General features: G+C 44.3%; 1 protein-coding gene across 6 annotated transcripts; it reads right to left on the reverse strand.

The window, feature by feature from the left end:
* Positions 1 to 338: 338 nt before the first annotated feature.
* TMEM170A (transmembrane protein 170A) lies at positions 339 to 18,746 on the reverse strand. Of its 6 annotated transcripts, XM_057314253.1 has the most exons (4): positions 14,712 to 18,071; positions 11,935 to 12,060; positions 6,380 to 6,550; positions 339 to 3,827 (listed from the first exon to the last, which is right to left on the reverse strand). In XM_057314253.1, the coding sequence occupies exons 3-4, from the start codon at positions 6,546 to 6,548 to the stop codon at positions 3,697 to 3,699; spliced, it is 300 nt and encodes a 99-aa protein (XP_057170236.1). In that variant the 5' UTR covers positions 6,549 to 6,550; positions 11,935 to 12,060; positions 14,712 to 18,071; the 3' UTR covers positions 339 to 3,696. The 6 variants fall into 6 exon arrangements, with proteins under 6 accessions (XP_057170236.1, XP_026351031.1, XP_026351032.1 ...); XM_026495246.4 differs by lacking the exons at positions 11,935 to 12,060; positions 14,712 to 18,071 and adding an exon at positions 18,442 to 18,746; XM_026495247.4 differs by lacking the exons at positions 11,935 to 12,060; positions 14,712 to 18,071 and adding an exon at positions 18,442 to 18,728 and having other exon boundaries at positions 6,449 to 6,550.

The raw sequence follows: 18,746 nt of genomic DNA on the forward strand, positions 1-18,746 counted from the left end.
AGTTATTTAAAAATCCAAAAGTCTAAGTCAGACAACTTTATTGTGAAAGATTAAATTCACTGACCACTGGGGCGCCTGGGTGGCTCAGTCGTTAAACGTCTGCCTTCGGCTCAGGGCGTGATCCCGGAGTTCTGGGATCGAGCCCCATATCGGGCTCCTCTGCTGGGAGCCTGCTTCTTCCTCTCCCACTCCCCCTGCTTGTGTTCCCTCTCTCGCTGGCTGTGTCCCTCTCTGTCAAATAAATAAATAAAATCTTTAAAAAAAAAATAAATAAATAAATAAATAAATAAATAAATAAATTCACTGACCACTGAAAAAAAAAATAACCATTCCAGTTCACAGAATTGAAATTAATTCTTTATTGATAAACATTTATACCAGCATTAGAAATGTCAGTAGAAAAATAAAATTTAAATAATTTTCTATTGTACAAAGTGTTGATCATTTTGACGATAGCAGTTAGTGGAATAATCTAATACAAAAGTTAAGCTGATTTGAGTCACAACCAGCCTAACAGTGCAAGAAAAAGAAATGCACGTACACAAAACATTCTGCATGTGGACAGCTAATGGCACAAGGGCTTCACATTCCAGGAACTGGTGTCTTAGGGAAGGATGGTATGCAATGCAGTTGTAATGAGAACTTAATTCAAACCATAGCAGTTAGAAAGGACACTGAAATCAAAAGCCAACATACAATTTAAAATGTAAAAAACATAAGGAGTGGTTTACTTGCATCAACTTTTTCTCACTTGTTTAAACATTTCCTAAGAAGTAATGTTTTGCCGAAAAATTAAAAAAATGAGTTGAGAGCAGAGAGAGACATCCTTCTCTTGAGATATTCATTAAATATTTTATATGGACTTGTCTTCATAAAATGCCTTCATCCCCAAACACCCATATTAAAGAACGGAGCTTTTATGGTTGGGAGCTGCCTCCCTCCCCTGCATTAAAAAAAAAAAAAAAAAAAAAAAAACGGGAAAAAAAAGAAAAGAAAAGTGGATGTCCAGCTGGGAAAGGGGGGGTTGCATAGGCCCTAAGAAAGCCAGTTAGCCGTTGGCAAAAATTCTTAAAACCATATATAGTAAAATAAAATGTTCAACACATATGCCAATATTTTTCCATCTGAGTGACCGCCCCCAAATAATTGTGTATTTGAGAAATTAAAAAAAAAAAAAAAAACCCAAGGTGGACTAGACCTATTCTTTATCATTCAAATAGTTTCTCCTTAAAAACCTTTCAAGCTACAATTCTCAATGTATATAAAGGTCTATATAAATTTATTCACAGGAGAATGTTCACATACTGGGATGGATGAAATATTCAATAATTTAAAGACACATTCTTATATTTGAAGTTTTTAAAAAGAGTGGATAATCAAAGTATAGCAAAGAAACAGATGGAAACAAAAACACCTTTCAAAATGCATTAAGTTTTCTGTCTTGGCTCTAATAACCAAATATTTAAATCATCGATCAATATGTTCAAAAATTAGTATTCAGGGGGAGGTGCCTAACAACCATAGAACCATATGTTCAATTTGTAAAATTCTATCCAAAAGAATGTTTTAGATGGGAATTCTAATAAGAGGCATACTTCAAGAGAAATGATTAAAATAATTTTCTGTAACAAAGGATATAATGTCCCAAATTTCTTAAACTGAAGGGATACTTTGCAAAATCACAAGTCCTTGAACTGAAAAATGGAGTCTCATTTAAAGACTTAGAGGTGCCTGGCTGGCTCAGCCAGTGGAGCATGTGACGCTTGATATTGGGGTTGTGAGTTTGAGCCCCACGCTGGGTACAGAGATAACTTAAAATCGTGGGGCAACTGAATGGTTCAGTTGGTTAAGTGTCTGCCTTCGGCTCAGGACCTGATCTCAGGGTCCTGGGATCATGTCCCATGTCGTTGTGGGTGAGCTCCCTGCTCAGTAGGGAGTCTGCTTTTCCCTCTGCCCCTCCCCCTGCTCCTGCTGTCAATCTCTCTCTCTCTGAAATAAATAAAATCTTTAAAAAAAAAAATCTTAAAAGAAAAGACTTAAAATTTGCTAGAAAGATTTGCACATCGGAGAGAAACTCGTTGGGGAATTTGTAAAAACATTTGCCAGCATTCCAAGTCTACTTGTAATTTTCCACCTAGTCTGAGCGTATGTCACTGTAATTTTGGTACGTGGTCTAATGGCCTGTTAGTTAAAAGAAAATGGCCAATTAATTTCTGTGATCTCTTTTTAATTCCTCCTCTTTAACTTTCCCTGGTAAGTTGGTCCTTTTGGCTATTTTTAATCAGAAGCCAGAGGACATATTGCTTTAAAAGGAATAGATACGCTTGTGTGTAGATAACCCCACAGGCTGTTAGCCTTACTGCCACAATGAAAACTTTCCTTTAAAAACATCAGATTTAATGATCAGAAACTATTCTGAACACAGAGCAATGGCTACATTCCATTCAACACAGCTGAAGTGGTAAGGATCAAGCTAGACACTTAATTTTTGCAGTCCTTTCTCTTTTGAAGGTCACAGTTTTTAGGCCTTTTAATGAAAAAGGCAGTAGAAGGAAAATTAAGATAGCTAAAAGTGGGTTTAAAAAACTCAATGTTTAATTCTCTGGAAGGATATATACATTCTCTTGAAGGGAAATATAAATGTGGAAGCATATGTGAAAATAAACTTTAGGCACTTTCTGGGAGTGGCACCCAATACTGTAAGAGTGGTGACCACATTAAGACTAAGAAACAAATAACCACCAACTCTACTTTAAGCCGCATTTCTACAATTTTAACCAAAGTCACTAAGGAAAACTATAACAGAACGTTAAAAAAAAATTTTTTTTTTTGGTACCTCAATGTCCAAAGAGCATCCTAACCAATCTGGCTTAAAATTTTGAACTCAAGCTATTTAATAGGGTATGTTTCCAATTAAACTTAACAAAATTGATAGAATGAAAGTGATGGGGAAAAGGGATATAGGAATTCTGGGAGGAAAAATGTCTCAATGAGCTAGCTTATTTTGCTAAAATGTACACAACAACAAATTGACAACTCTTATAATATTATTAAGTAATCAGAGGTCAAGACAGTTATCCAGAAAATGTCACATCTTCTTTTTCTTTCAACAGTGGAACTGAAGCCACTACTTGGGTTGTAGGACTTTTTTCCCTATTACATTTCAACAAATTTGTTCTCAAAGCTCTACTCAACCAAAACCTACTTGGCACTTATTGTCACGAGGATGTAGTAACAGAAGAGTCTGCCAAATTGTAATCAAGATTAGATTAGATAAGATTTTAGTACAGTATGCTCAGAAAAAAAACCAGTATTTTTCATAGTTTCTCTGAAATATGCAACACTGCATTTTCTCACAGAACACTGTAGATTTCAGTGTGAAGGACATCAACCCAGAAGCCCTGTTGACCTAGCGTGGGTAAAGGTACACCTGTAAAACTGCTTAAATTAAATCCAAAAAAAAAAAAAAAGACACTAAGATTTGATTTGTTTTGGTTGAGAACAATAGGAGTCCAGAAAGATCTTTAATTCCTGGAGCTTCAAACTGAAGAAAGGCCTGAGAGGTCATTTTTCCCATACTTCTTCACCCAAGTCTCTTCCATTTGAAGAATTAAGAAAACACTACGTTCCATAATGCATTCTTTTTGTGAGGAGCCTGTAAAGCTTAGGTTCAACCTCCTGGCATAAGGGTATGTGCTATAGGGTAGCTAAAATCCGTAAAAAGGAGACCACCACTACACAAAATGTCTGTCCGGTGCCCAAGGTCAGGGCTTCAAATGGTATCATTTCCTTTCCTGCCGCTCGGTATACTCCAGCAATTGCAGCACCTGCTCAAAAAAAAAAAGTGTTTAAGAAAAAAAAAATCAGGGTTAATATAATCAGGAAAATACACCACTTAAAATCCTACTGTATGTAAAATGTTCTAGATTTTTTACATTAAAATTTAAATACTGTAGAAATGTTTTGTTTTCCCTATACTTTTTTGCTGCCTCTTCTAGGTTTTAAGTATTCCCCATGTGACTTACAAATCAATGATTAATGCTTTTAGATGTTGAAAAGTGAGTCCTTAAAACTAAGTCTCCTAGATTTACTGAATAAAATAATCTGGAAGTTATAACCCCAATCATGAGAATATAGCAATTTCCACATGACCTGATCACAAACTCAAAAACATCTCTTATTTGCCATGCTTAGCATTTAACAGGTACCTAAAAAAATCTTGGCAATGAACACCAACAAAACTTCTGTGTGAGACTAAGCAAGAAATATTTCAGAAGCCACAGGGAATCCCCCCTCCACCTTCCACGATACTCAGAGCTCCCCTCCCTAAGTGGCCAGAGGAGGGAGCAGAGGAATGGAAAAGGAGAGGAGGGCTCTACGCTTATGAAGTTGTTATTAATTCAAAGGGCAGGAGGGGAGAGATCCTAAGGGGATCCTTTCTGTTCCCCATATCATTAATCGTTTTTATTAGTCACCACAACTTCCTAGAAACTGAGTAAACCAAACAAACACAAACATCTTAATCTCCCTAGGAACCCATATGAATTGCTACAGGGACTCAGCATTGTACCGAGAAAGCCAAGATTTTGTTAGCCAGACAAGAATAGATCCAAAGTCCCCAGATGACCCTCCTCTCAAAAACTGTTCCAAACAGAATCCTCTTTGGTCAGTGTGTTCATTCATGCAAATATTTGTTTACCTCTATGTCTGATAAGGTATGATCCCCATTCTCATTAATGCTCAGAATCAAGCTGAGACACAGAAAGCATAAGCATGAAACAGATTTTGAATAATACAAGACAATATACAGCATCTCAATCAAATGTCTATACATTTTATACATGGGATATGAAAGCATATTAACATATTTTAAGAAGAAGAAGAAAGAGCAAATGAACCAGTTTCTGTATTGGTTGCCTGGAACACCTGTGGCTTTGAAATGCCCATCTCCAGTGGCCACGCATACATACTGTGTTACTAACACCTGGAAGGCACCTGTTTCATTGGGCCCCTTCATAATTTAGCCCCCAAAAAAGTGGGTTGGGTAGAAAGAAACGTAAGAAACTTGAAGTAGGCCCTAAAATGGGGTTTGGATGATGAGACAGGGAAGAAAGGGAAAAGCAGACTAGGAGAGCAGCAAAATGGGAAATAGGCTCTATTCATACCGGGGTCTTAAAACTAGAACGGACACACTTATTGCACAGTTCCCAAGCCTTAGGTATTATGTTAAGTTCTTTAATAAACATTGCCTTTTATCATCACACAGCCTCCAAGGTGGGTAGCACTATCCTTATTTTACTGATGAGGAATCTGAGACAGGTCCTAGGGACCAGGAATCCAATAAGGAAACTGGAGCAGAAGGTCTCCAAGGAGCAACAGTAGGTGATACAGTTAAAAATACTATATAAAGCCAGTTACAGAAACACCTTAATGCAGACAGGAGAAAACTGGCTGCCTCCTCTTATTACCACAAACGTTTCATCACCTACAGAACACATAGAAATGAGGCCACTCTGTCCCCAAAAAAAACTCAAGTCAAAGAAAAGACAGAGGGACAGTTCTGCTTAGAGCTCAAGGCTTAAATTCACACACACACAAGATACAAATTAATAGGAATGTTATGTTTCTGTTTTTTAAGCATATATCTATGTTGACACTTATACCTAGAAAAAAGTCTGAAAGCACATACCAAAATGCAAATTGCGGTTTTCACTTAGGGATGTGATAATGGAGTGTTTTTAGTTTTGCTTTCTTTTAATTTTTTTATTTCTATAAAACAGAGATGATATTTATACTTAATCATGAGCTTAAAAATGATTTAAACTCATTCTCATCGTTGTGACATGAGCAAGAGCCAAAACATAAAAGAAAAAAGAAGTAAAAATAATTTATAATTTGTTATTCCAGTAACTGAGTGGAGGAAAACATAACCAGAAGACAAATCAGGTACTTTTCTGAACAAGAATTCTTGTCATCAGAATCAGTCTTCTGTCCTTAAAGTAACCAGCCCTGAGTGAGGAGCATTAACTCATCAGCAAGGTCGCGAAGCCACCAGACAATGCACAGCAGACAAGAAACAAGCAGTAGCTTCCAAGAAGATCAACGGCTTCTTGTACTGGCGACCTATCTCATAAAACCTCACGTGGCGTATCTGCGAGTTAAGAGAAAATACAACCTAGGAAGTCAAAGCTGTTAGCCAAATAATGGGGGGGGGGGGGGTGAGAGGTCCGAAAAAAACAGTACACTCAAAATGAGGCCCAAGGTTAAAAGTCACTCTTTTTTTTCTTCACTTCACTCAGACATGTTTCTAAAGTGGACCCTGAAAGTAAGTGACGAGTCATATGAAACGCGGTGACTGGTATTTTAATGTCTAACATACTTGTCAAGATTCCAGCAGTAATTGGTCCCACGATGCCCATCAACAGGATGCTTACAGACATGAACCTACCATATTTGTGATGTCTGAGGGTGAAGAGGGCCAGTAATCCAGCAGGGACGTGGAAGAAGAGAGAGGACACCAGTGCCCACAGGAACACACCATACCACATCTCTACAAGGAAAAGCAGAGAGAGGTCACAAGTCGCCGACTTTCCGGGCACAGTGATTACCAGGGACCGGTCATCGAACCCGCACATTTCATTTTCCAAGCCACCCAGGTGCAGTGCAGGCTCCTCAATCAAATATCCAAACAGTGATGGTTCTAGGGGGATCAGCCAACAGCAGCCCGCAGGCCACCAGCTGGTTTTGAGCAGACACTCTTCCCGGGACACGGCCGTGCCCGCTCAGTTAAGTCTTGCCTACGGCAGCTTTCACGCTACAGGAGCACAGCTGACACAGAGAGCACACGGCCCGCAGAGCCTGAAATATTTACTATCTGGCCGCGTTGGTAACAAGTTGGTCAACCTCTAGAATGGCCAATCATGTTAGTCTTCTCCAATGAAAAAGCCATACGATTTTATTCATTCAACAATCACTTTCAAGACAATCCAGTCAGCATCAGCCGTCGCCCCTTAGAATAGCGAAGCTCTTCAAGATATGAAATAAACACCAGAAAATAGAAACGTCTGGCTTCGAGACAAATGGCACGTAAGTGAGGGGGCAGGATGGAGGAGCTGGTTCCTATGGAGAATGTCCAGTTAACTTTTCAGATGACTGCAAATCAGGCAACAGTAAAATATTTGATTACCAACTTTGTCTAAAAACCTATGCATGAGCCCCCTCAGAAAATAGAAGAGAGGAGGAGATACCATCCTGCATCGTGACTTTGCAATCTGGTAAAGAGCATACGTGGCAATTTCCCCCACCGAGCCCAGGCAAGGCTTTAGAATTCTCAAAATAGCCCTTTCGCTCCCCACATGGTTACAATGAAGGTGTCGGGTCAGATCAAATCCGTTGTCCACCCTGCGCTGGAAGCACGTAGGTAACAGGCAATTTCAGAGCTCAGTCAGCAGCTTACCTCAGCACTACTGACATCTGGACCGGTTAACCCTTTGCTGTGGGGGGCTGTCCTGTGCACTGCAGGACATGGAGCAGCAGCCCTGGCCTCTACCCTCTACTATGTCAGTAGCACCCTCTCCTCACTGTCACAACCAAAAATATTTCCAGACTTTGCCAAATGTCCAGGGTGGGGGGAGGGAATCACCCTGATTAAAAACCACTGGTCTGACTGAAGCAGAGGGTCTATAAAACTAAAAGCAGTTCAAACAACAAAGACAGGGGTACCTGATTGGCTCAGTCGGTAGAGCATGAGACTCTTGAGTTCAGGGTTGTGAGTTCAAGCCCCACAGTGGGCATGGAGCCTACTTAAAAAAAAAAAAAAAAAAAAAAAAAAGAAAGGCTACAAAGACAGATGGGGTCAGGTTATGGTGGGTTTGTAAGGACAGACTAAAGACTTCAATGTGAAAACCCTAGAAGCACCATTAAAGGATTTGAGCAGCAAAAGGTTGTCAGGACATTATCTCACAGGTCCCATCTTACACGCCCAGTAGGAATACACACTAGACAACCTTTCTGGAGGGTAATTTAGAAGTGTGTATCCAAGAAAGTCAAGTGTGCATGCCCTCCGCAACGGCGACCTCACTTCCAGGCGTACTCCAGGAACACCACCTACAGGAATACACATGCAGGCAAGGGCAGAGGGCCCAGGGGTTCCAGCAGCACCGTCTGTAAAGGCAAAGACCAGACACCAACCGCGTGTCTGTCAGTGTGGGACTTGTCAAACACATTTTGGTGCACCCACATAATGTAACATTACGCAATCACATAAAACATGGGCTAGATCTCTATATACTGAGGGGATTAAGATGCCCAAGCCACCTTGGAAGTTAAAAAAAAAAAAAAGCAAGGTGCAGAACAGTATATAGAAGAAACACAAACGAATGTGTGTGTAAATATTTCTATGCACTTGGAGAAGCGTCTGGACACAGTTGTATTTAATAAATATTTATGACACGCACAGGCGCTGTTCTAAGTGGTTTACAGATCTCAACCCATGCAATTTTCTAAACGCAGCTCTACGAGGCACAGATCATGACTACCCCTGGCTCCTGGATGAGGAAACAGAGGCAGAGGGAGGGAAGGAACTTGCTGGAGCCCACACTGCTGGTAAGCCCACAGGGCTGGCAGGAGGCAGAGCCTGGTTGGAGTCCAGTTGGAGCGTGACACCCGAGGCCATGCCGTCATCCTGTATGCTGCAGAGCAAGCAACAGAAAGCAATAGGAAAGTGTTATTTCTGGGGAGTAGGACAGGTTGGGGGAGGGCTGATGACCACTCACTTTTTACTCTGATTTTTTCCCTCTTTTTTTAAGTAGGCTCCATGCCCAAAGGGGGGCTTGAACTCACAACCTTGAGATCAAGACCTGAGCCAAAAGAGTGGACGCTTAACCACCCAGGAGCCACCCAGGAGCCCCTACTTTTTTTTTTTTTTAAAGCTTTTCTAGCTGCTTATTGGCTTTTATGAAATTATTATAAAAAGAAACTAGAAAAAGAAAAAAGAGCCTTTGTTCTCCTTCTAAAAGAGCAGTTCAGGAAGGCTGATCTGATTGGAATGAACAATTAGAGAAACAAAGGGGAGCACCAGTCGGCTTGGGGACAGTGGAGAGTGGGAGGGGAGGGGAAGGGGCTTTTCTCAAAGCTGTCTCTGAAGCTGTACTTGAAGCCCTTGCGAGAACCACTGCTCTGCCTGTTTTCTTTCCAGATGCATTTCTGAACTGTTAGGGGTGGGAGATTAGGAGTGGAGGCCAAATCCCTCCAAGCCACCCTTGGCATTGTCACTGATGACTGTTCTAATTCTTTGCTCATTTGACTCAAAGTTTCAATTAATACCATATTCTACACATACCTAAATCAGGACACCTAGTTCAAGCCTGGGATGACAGGCTGTGAATGAAAGTATCAGGCGTGCCCCATCCTGGGCTCAAGGCTTATTAAAAACAACAAATGAGGGGCGCCTGGGTGGCTCAGTCGTTAAGCGTCTGCCTTCAGCTCAGGGCGTGATCCTGGCGTTCTGGGATCGAGCCCCACGTCAGGCTCTTCCGCTGGGAGCCTGCTTCTTCCTCTCCCACTCCCCCTGCTTGTGTTCCCTCTCTCGCTGGCTGTCTCTCTGTCGAATGAATAAAATCTTTAAAAAAACAAAACAAAACAAAACAAATGACTAGGGGCGCCTGGATGGCTCAGTAGGTTGACTGTACAGGTCATGATCCCAGGGTCCGGGGATCGAGCCCTGAGCCCCTCCTTGGGTTCCATGCTCAGCTCAGTGGGGAGCCTGCTTCTCCCTCTCCCGCTGTCCCCACCCACCACCCATGCTCTCTCTCAAATAAATTAAACCTTAAAAAAAAAAAAAACCCAACTGAGGGTGTTTGGGCACTTTTGCTCTGTGAAAAGCTATCAGATAGCTATAAAAAGTTTCAAACCACTTGTGAAACTTTTTTTTTTCTGCTGAATATCTTCAGAACAATTTTATAACACTGTTGAAACTGGTCTGTTTGATGGCATTTGGCAAATTCTGCTAAACCAACTTAGATCATGTAATATGGAGCATAAAGTGATTAAACAGTAAAGTCCCAAGCTTAAAAATTAAATATGTATTACGTAATAACGAGTATGTATAAAATACATAACTATATATATATATATATATATATATATATATATATACACACTAATTAACTACTGTCCCTCCACCACCAAAGAAAAAACCACCTTTCCAGTCAGTATGTTGATCAGAAATTGCAGGCAGGATTCGAATCCTCAGGAAACAAGCCTGTACTACCGCAGCCTCCTTTCCAGCCTCGGGCCCGGAGCCCCTCTTGCTTCCACAGCTAGGAGACTCGCCCTCTCTCCTTGGCAGCAGCCCCCCGAGGCTGCACTGTCTAGTCCCGATACTGCCCCTCCAACAAACACGCACGGTGCCCACAAATCCCTCCCGCCCGCGCAGCCACTGTCGCAGCCTGGCTCAGGGAGGGCAGCCTGGTCTTCCCGGCCTGAGCCGCCTCCTACACCACCCACCGCCGGCTTGACCCCAGGCGACAGCACAGCAGCACGCTTCCCTTCCAAAGCAGTAACCCCGTCTTCAGTCCCGCAGCCCTAACTAGCTACCGCCCAGCTCACGCGCAGACTCTGCCCTCCATCCCGCCACCTACTCTGCCAAATGCTATGGTGGCACCAGGAACACCACCGTCCCAGGGGGGCCAACGGGATGCAAACCTCTGAGAACCCAGAGCAGCGGCCATCCTGGCTGCTGGCTGCTACAACTGACCTGACACCACTCCCAGGGCCTGCTGGAGCTCCCCAAGTTTTAGAGGTGAGCGTTGCTTTCCGTAGCGACCCCGGGCTCTGCTGGAGCCCAGGTTTGCCCTGGAGGCCAGAGAACCAAGGACAGTGAACTGGGAGGTAAGACACACCAACTTGACAACTTCCATGAAAGTGGGTCCCGTAGGACTGAGGCCTTATAAGAAGAGGACAGATCTCAATCTCTATCTCTCTCTCCCCGCCATGTGAGGACATAGCGAGAATGTGGCCCAAGAGGGCCACTGCTACAACACGGCCATGCCAGCACCCTGGTCTTGGACTTCCGGACTCCAGAACTGTGAGAAAGTTTCTGTTATGTGAACCACTCAACCTAGGGCACTTGGTTATAGCCGCCCAAGCAGACTAAGACACCAACGCTCACTTATTCCCAATTGCTCCTGCCCCCAGGAGGACTGCTGGGCTACCAGCCTACATCTTCATTTTCCTAAAAGCTGAAAGGCCTATTTGTAAACAAGAGCTGGCACAGCGGGTCAGCACTTCCTTGAGCTTCTGAGAAGGGGACGCACACTGCACCCTCCTACAACCTTGAGCTGCATCCATTAGCGACCTCGGGGCCTACATGCTTTATATAGCGTCTCTCAAGTCACATTAAGTAGGAAAAAAAAGGCTTTATTATGTTAGATTAGTATACTTTATAAAACACTTTTCAGATGGATGAGATTATTACAGCACTCTTAATAGCAAAGGCAAACCCTGATCAATAAAACACTTAAAAGAAAACTAAGTGATTTCCCCTTAACCTACTGCACCTTAATTTGCTATCTATTTAGTAGCTATTTATTGATCATCGTATAGCACTTTTCATTTCTCTGGTTCAATACACGGTGAAAAATCTGTGCCTCCATATCTTACAGCGTTTCTTTGTTCACTGTTTCAAATCAAGTGCATTATCTTCAGCTTTGCCTACTCCGACGGCTAAAGTCACGCCACTTCCCGCTGTTGAAGTATAAATCAGATAATTTATTTGTAAAAAAAAAAAAATTATAAGGGGAAATCAGATGAAGCAATGGTGTCCACACACTTATCCCCAGAGCCTGTGAATAGGTGGCAAGGGCAGTTTGTGGGTGTGATTAGATTAGGGGTCTGGAGACAGGCGAGTGGCCTCGCTTCTCCAGGTGGGCCTACCGTAATCACAAGGCTGCTTGCAGGAGGGAGGCAGGCTGGTCAGAGAGATCTGAAGATGCTATGCTGCTGGCTTGAGAGATGAGGGGGAGGGGCCGTGAGCCAAGGAATGCAGGCAACTTCCAGAAGCTAGAAGAGGGAAGAAAACGAATTCTTCCTAGAGCCCTCAGAAGGAAGGCAGCATTGCTGACTTATTTTGGATTTCTGACCTCCAGAACTCTAAGATGATAAATCTGTGTTGTTTTAAACCACTAACTTGTGGCAAGAGCCAACCACTGCAAGCACTGAGAGTTCACTCACTCAACAATCAAGTATTTATTGAGCTCCGTGCATAGGTCAGGCGCTTCAGGGAAACAAGACAAAACAAGACAAGACACAAGACGCTGCCCACAAGGAGCTTATTATCTTACAGAATCTGTTTTCCAGACAGACACTGCAGTTAGAGAAATAAGCCATGTGGATTGCAGATTCCTCTAGGTGAGTTCTGTACTAACAAAAGGCTGGCTCCCTGGCCCTCTAACTTCCACAACTGAGTCATCCATTTCCAAGCAAGCCCTCAAGACCAACCTGGCCCCAGTTAGCAGGAGTGGAAGAAGCCTAAGCCAAGGGGGCAGGGTGAGGCTCAGCACTTAGCTGTCCTCTAGGCTGGCCCCACGCCACCTTATGTTCCAGGTCAAACCACCATGTGAACAGTCAGCAACTCTGAAGCCGGGGTCCTAAGTAGACCACGCCAGTCCTCCTGGGAACTGGAGTCCTACCTGGTCCTGCAACTCCATGCTCAACTGCCTTGATACTAACTGCCCATCAGCCTCCATCTCTCCACACTGCCCACTGGGAGACCCCTCCCTTACTGAACCCCACCTACCTACCAGGGGGTCCATGTGTTCCCCTGGTTCCTGACACAGAGCTCCTAAAACCCTTAAAATAGTGGTGCTGGAGGGCACCTGGGCAGCTCAGCCAGTTAAGCATCAGGTCATGATCTCAGGGTTGTGAGACTGAGCCCCACAAGAGGCTCCATGCTCAGCGGGGAGTCTGCTTAAGATTCTCTCTCTCCAGGGCGCCTGGGTAGCGCAGTCGTTAAGCATCTGCCTCTGGCTCAGGGCGTGATCCCAGAGCTCTGGGATTGAGCCCCGCATCAGGCTCCTCCACTGAGAGCCTGCTTCTTCCTCTCCCACTCCCCCTGCTTGTGTTCCCTCTCTCCCTGGCTGTCTCTCTCTCTGTCAAATAAATAAATAAATAAATAAATAAATAAATAAAATCTTAAAAAAAAAAAAAGGTTCTCTCTCTCCTTCTGCCCCTCCCCCCACTTGCACACATGCTCGCTCTCTCTCTAAAATAAATCTTTAGGAAAATCTTTTGTTCTACTATTTAGTCTTTGACCCTGGTTTCTGATACAGAACTCCTAAATCCCTTGGCATTTCCAGCACCTCTTTTGTTCTCATGAGGGAACTCTTGGTGGGCTCCAGGATGGGGGCTGGTCACCAGAAAGCCATGATTATAAGCATGGAAATTTCAGGCCCATCCTCCATTCTCTGGAGAGCGAAGAAGAGCTGGAAGTAGAGTTAATAATCAGTCACGCATACGTGATGAAGCCTCCATAACACTTGAAAGCAAGGGGTTCAGAGAGCTTCTGGGTTTGGGGACTACACCTATGTGCTGGGAGGGTGGCAATCCCCCAACTTCACAGGGACAGAAGCTCCTTTGTTCAGAATCCCTTCTGAACCCCACCCTATGTATCTCTTTATCTGGTTTTCATTTGTATCCTTTAATATCCTGCGTAATAAACTGGTGATCTAGTCGGTAAACCATTTTCCTGAATTCTGTGAGCTGCTCTAGAAATTAACTGAACTGAGAAAGGGGGTCACAGTAATCGCCAACTTAGAGCCAGCTGGTCAGAAGCACACACGACAACCTGGACTTTTGACTGGCATCTGGAGTGGGGAAACTGAGCCCTTAACCTGTGGGATCTGGTGCTAACTCCAGGGAGACAGTGTAGGAACCGAACCGAAAGGCAGGACACCCAAATGGTGTCAGAGAATCACTCGATGTGTAGAAAACCCATCCAACTGCTGTCAGAGAACTGTGAACGTGGGAAGAGTATGAGACTACAGGGAAGCAGGGAATTTCTTCTAGACACCCTTCTACTCCTCCCTAACAAGGATGACCTGCCCACCGGGACCAGCCACTCTGGGCTGCCACCTCTCTCCTAACACTACTGCCTGACTGCTGGCTCGTCCCTGGCTTCTGAGTGTCTGGCCTGCCTCACCCCAGCGGTCTCTCAGGCCCCTGGCCTGGCTGGATCTTGTCTGTCCTGATCTGGCCTTCTCCATACAAAGCCAGAAAGTCTGTGCTCATGAGTGTGAGGGTTCTTGTTGGTGACAAAATATTCTAAAGTTGCTTGTGGTGATGGCTGCAAACTCTGCGGATGCTAAAAAATCCCTGAATTGTATACTTAAAAGAAAAAGTCCATCAGATCATCCTTCCTCTGCTCAAAACCCTCCAATACTACCCTCTGGGATCTGACCTCACCTCCTCCTCCCCGCTATGCCTACACTGTCCCATCCTCCTTGCTGGCCTTCTTTATGTCTCCTAAGCAAGCTCCTGTGCCAGGGCTCTGAACCTGCTGTGTCTTTGCCCAGAATGTTCTTCTCCCAATAGCTGTGTGTCTCGTTCCTCTCGTACTTTAGATTTCAGTTCCAATGGCATCATCATAAAGAGCTTCCTTGTGACCTTAAGTAAAACAGCATTCCCCCCCCCGACACACAAGACCCACCACTTACCCACCCTACCGTCTTACACACGATCAGCTGTTCCTTTCCATACTTTTAATTTTATTTTCTCTCTATCCCCATCAAAATGAAAGCTCCTTTATTTTGTTCCCTACCACATCTTTACTTGGTACCTAGAAAACAAAAGGCAAGCAAAAGACACTGAGTAAATATTTGTAGAGTGAATGAATAAATAACTGGTCCAATTGCAACACATTCCTTTTTTGTTTTTTTAAACTGTTGACCCATTCTTGACTCTAGCAACGGCACAACCAAAACATAAGTAGGTTTCACTCTTACACACATACTTTAACACTGATATTAATAAAACTCATACTTCAGAGAGTTAATTTCATTCCTGATAAAGAAAATATCTGCCTTCCTTGGCATTCAGATTTGCCAAAAAATGCTGACAACAACAAAAGAAATCTGAACAACTTGGAATAAGGAGGGTTAGGCAGAACTGTAAATGGCTAAATTGCAAATGCAGGTTAAAAAAAAAAAATCAATTCTAAGCTCCCTGAAAGTGACAGACCACAGAGGATTTTAGAGCGGTCATTTGGCCATACTGACTTAGCATAAAGTGCAAGTAACCTTTCCTGTGAGGCAAAATAGGAACAATTCCAGATTCGGGTCAATGAATGGACCTCACTGTAAGCAGGCTTTGGTGCCTCAAAAAGGAGAAACTCCATGTGCCCATAACATCCATTGGTGCAGTTAAAGATGAGACACAGCAGGGAGACTGTGTGTTTACCCAACACATTCTGATCAACTTGCGGTCAAGGACTCAATCTCACGCATGTTTATACCCCCAGCCCAGAGCCTACACTGGGCCAAATGTATACTAGCTGAATGAATACCTTTGAGTGATCAGCACCCCCAAATTATATATCCATTGAAGCACCCATACACTCATGTACATAAGGCACTTTCCTATTTTCAGAATAATTTCTGAAAGCAAAATAATTCTTGTCATAGCTACTATAACATAATGCTAAAACTACTGTCCCAAATCCACTTATCTCAGTCTTAAAAAGGCAACTGAAAGCCAGACAGACTGAAGAGAACATTCAGTTTTAAAGTATCACCTGGCATATGACTTATCACAAAACGCTTAAGGTACCCTTCAGTGGAGAGCTGATAAACACCACACTCACCAAATGAGCGTGACCAATAAAGGCACACACTGATGTTAAATATCTCCTGATGTAATGCACTGGGAAGTGGACATCACCCATGTAGGTAAAAAAAAAAAAATTTTAAGATTTATTTATTTTAGAGGGGGGAGGGGCAGAGGGAGAGGAAGAAAGAGCATCTCAAGCAGGACCCCTCCATCCCCGTTGAGCACAGAGCCAGCAGGGCGCTCAAACTCAGGACCCCAAGACTATGACCTGAGCCAAAATCAACAATCACAGGCTTAACTGACTGAGCGACTCAGTCACCCCCCATAGGTAGTATTCTAAATAAAAATGTTTAATCTGAATGTAATCATGAAAAAGCAATCAGATAAACTTAGATTATCGGACAGTGAAATTAGCAAGGACTCTTCAAAGACATCAATCTTAAGAAACAAAGATGGAGTAACTGTTCTAGATTCAAGGAGACTAAAGAGACATGATAATTAAATGCAATGTGTGGGGATGCCTGTGTGGCTCAGCCAGTTAAGCATCTGCCTTCAGCTCAGGTCATGACCCTGGGGTCCTGGGATCCAGCCCCACATCAGGCTCCCTGCTTCTCCCTCTCCCTCCACCTGCAGTTCTCCCTGCTTGTGCTCTTTCTCTCTGTCAAATACATAAATAAAATCTTTAGAAAAAAAAAATAAATGCAATGTGTGATCCTTGATTAGATCTGGGGTTTTTTCCTTAAAGAAAAAAAGCTATAAAAGACATTATTCAGACAATTAGGAAATTTAAATAAGGCCTGTATGTTAGACAGCATTATTCTTTTTTTTTTTTTTTTTTTTTTTTTACTTGTAAGTAGGCTCCACAACCAACATGGGGCTTGAACTCACAACCTTTAGACTAAGAGTCACATGCTCTACTGACTGGGCCAGCCAGGTGCCCCTAGACACCATTATTCTACTGTTAAATTTCTTGGGTCTGATAAGGGTTTTTTGACTATGACAGAAAGTGGACTCGTTTTAAAAGATACATGCTGAACTATTAGGCGTCAGGTGCCATCACTTCAATAACTTCCTTTCAAATGGCTCTGCAGAAAGTAAAAATGTTATGTATATATATATATGTACACATATAATACATACACGTATATATGCATATACATGCACAGAGATGCAAAAGTAAAAATATTAATAACGAGTCTAAGTAAAGGATATATATTCATTACAACAGTACTTCAATTTTTCAGTATGTTTAAAAATTTCAAAATAAAGAGTTGGGGGGAAAATAAGGAAACAAAAACAGACTAATCTGGTCCAGTAGTACCTCCAGACTACCTGAACATTTCATTTTTTAAACAGTGTCTCCAGAATGCCAAATATTTCTGTTGTCACTGTCAAATGTGATCTCAGTACCTTTTGAAACAAAAGGGAATTGCCAGATTACCGTTTTAAGTATAGTTACAAACTAATGTCTGCATCTGCCCCAACATGGTTATTATCAGCTGTCCGGGGAAAATACTAGGCAGGTAATACACAGCAAGTCCCGGGTGTCCACTGAATGGCGCCTGGCAGTCGCTTCCCAGTGGATGAGAAATCACAGGTGCCTTGTTTATGACTGCAGTCAGTAATCCAATCGTCCCTCCTTTGCAGGTCTCAGGCCCACTTCTCGAATTGTTTACCAGGTCAAGATACCAGTCCTCTTTGCTGGACAGCTCAACCTCACCCTTCAATCGCCACTGTTGTGTCTTCTTGTCTTTAAAGATCCAACACAGAACTGTGCCCTCCTCTCAAAGCCTTTATTAGCCTTCCCAAGTAATTTCTCCTCCTCCCAGGTGAGCACGCAGAGCTTTCTACCTTGTATTATAATTTTGAAAAACCCTTACACCAGGACCAGGAGAAGCTCCAGTGGGCGTAAGAAGAGTGAAAAGGAATCTGAGTCAAAGATCTCGAACGCACGAGTGGGGAACTCGGCAACAGGTCTCAGAAAGTGATTCCTAGAAAGAGAAGCTGCTGGAGTGGGTGCATTTGGACCGAGGTGCGAGCGAACGGCAGACAACCTGGGCGGGGGGGGGAAGGAGCGATACTAGACCCCAAAGGAGCGGGACCGCAAGCGCTGCGTTCGGCCCCTCAGCCCACCCGGGACGGTGCGGGGTCCGAGCCGCGAGAGCCGCGCGAGGCCGGCGCGGACCTCAGAGGCCAGGCGCATCGCGCCCCAAACAAGGAGGGGCGACCGCTTCCGGGACTCCTTCGGGTCCCAGTCTGACCTGGAGGTATCTGGAAACTCCAAAAGCAAGATAGTCCTACTGGTGGCCGAGCTCCCTCCACTGACCCGTCCACTCGCGGCCGCTCCCTCGGCTCTGGCCCCCAGTGCGGGGTCGCAGTGACTGACCCGAAGTGCCGGCGAGGAAGCAACGGGGGAAGGTTTATATCCCCCAGCATCCCGCCGAGGGAGCGGGAACCTCCTTCCAGGGGGAAAACAGCCCCGGGAAGGTGGGACCGGCGGGCGCAGAAAGAGCCCCCTTTCAGTCTGCCCACCAGCCGGCTGGGGAAGGGGCGCCCCCCTGCCGGGCGGCTGCGCCAAAGCGCGCAGTGCGCAAGCGCGGCACGGGGCGGGGCCGGTACCTGGGAAGGAGCAGAGAGAAGTGGAGTTGGGGCACAGGGTCCCGTTGCCCACCCGCGGCACGAGCTTCAGGCTGAGGATCTGCTGTAGGAGCCCGGCCGACCCCCCGCTGCCGCCGCTCCCCTCGTGCTCCATCTCGCCGCCATTCACCGCAGAGAGATGGGAAGAGTTTCCGAAGTGCTGCCGAGGCTCGCTCGCACTCACGGACCGAATGGCTTTCCGCACCTCCGCAGCCTCAGCGTCACTCGCGGATGAGGCCCTCTTCCTTCCACCCCAACGGCGCGGCCAAGTGATGGGCCCTTCCTCC

Source organism: Ursus arctos, unplaced genomic scaffold, assembly GCF_023065955.2.
Source record: "Ursus arctos isolate Adak ecotype North America unplaced genomic scaffold, UrsArc2.0 scaffold_19, whole genome shotgun sequence".
In the NCBI taxonomy this organism is placed as follows: domain Eukaryota; kingdom Metazoa; phylum Chordata; class Mammalia; order Carnivora; family Ursidae; genus Ursus; species Ursus arctos.

Excerpts from the sequence above, each read along its gene's own strand:
- TMEM170A (XM_026495249.4), bottom strand. The coding sequence starts at position 18,258 with ATGCTGGGGGATATAAACCTTCCCCCGTTGCTTCCTCGCCGGCACTTC. Across the intron at positions 6,551-18,083 it reads GAGTTTCCAGATACCTCCAG|AGATGTGGTATGGTGTGTTC; the intron begins GTCAGACTGGGA and ends TTTTCCTTGTAG. Across the intron at positions 3,828-6,379 it reads TACTGCTGGAATCTTGACAA|GTGCTGCAATTGCTGGAGTA; the intron begins GTATGTTAGACA and ends TTTTTTGAGCAG.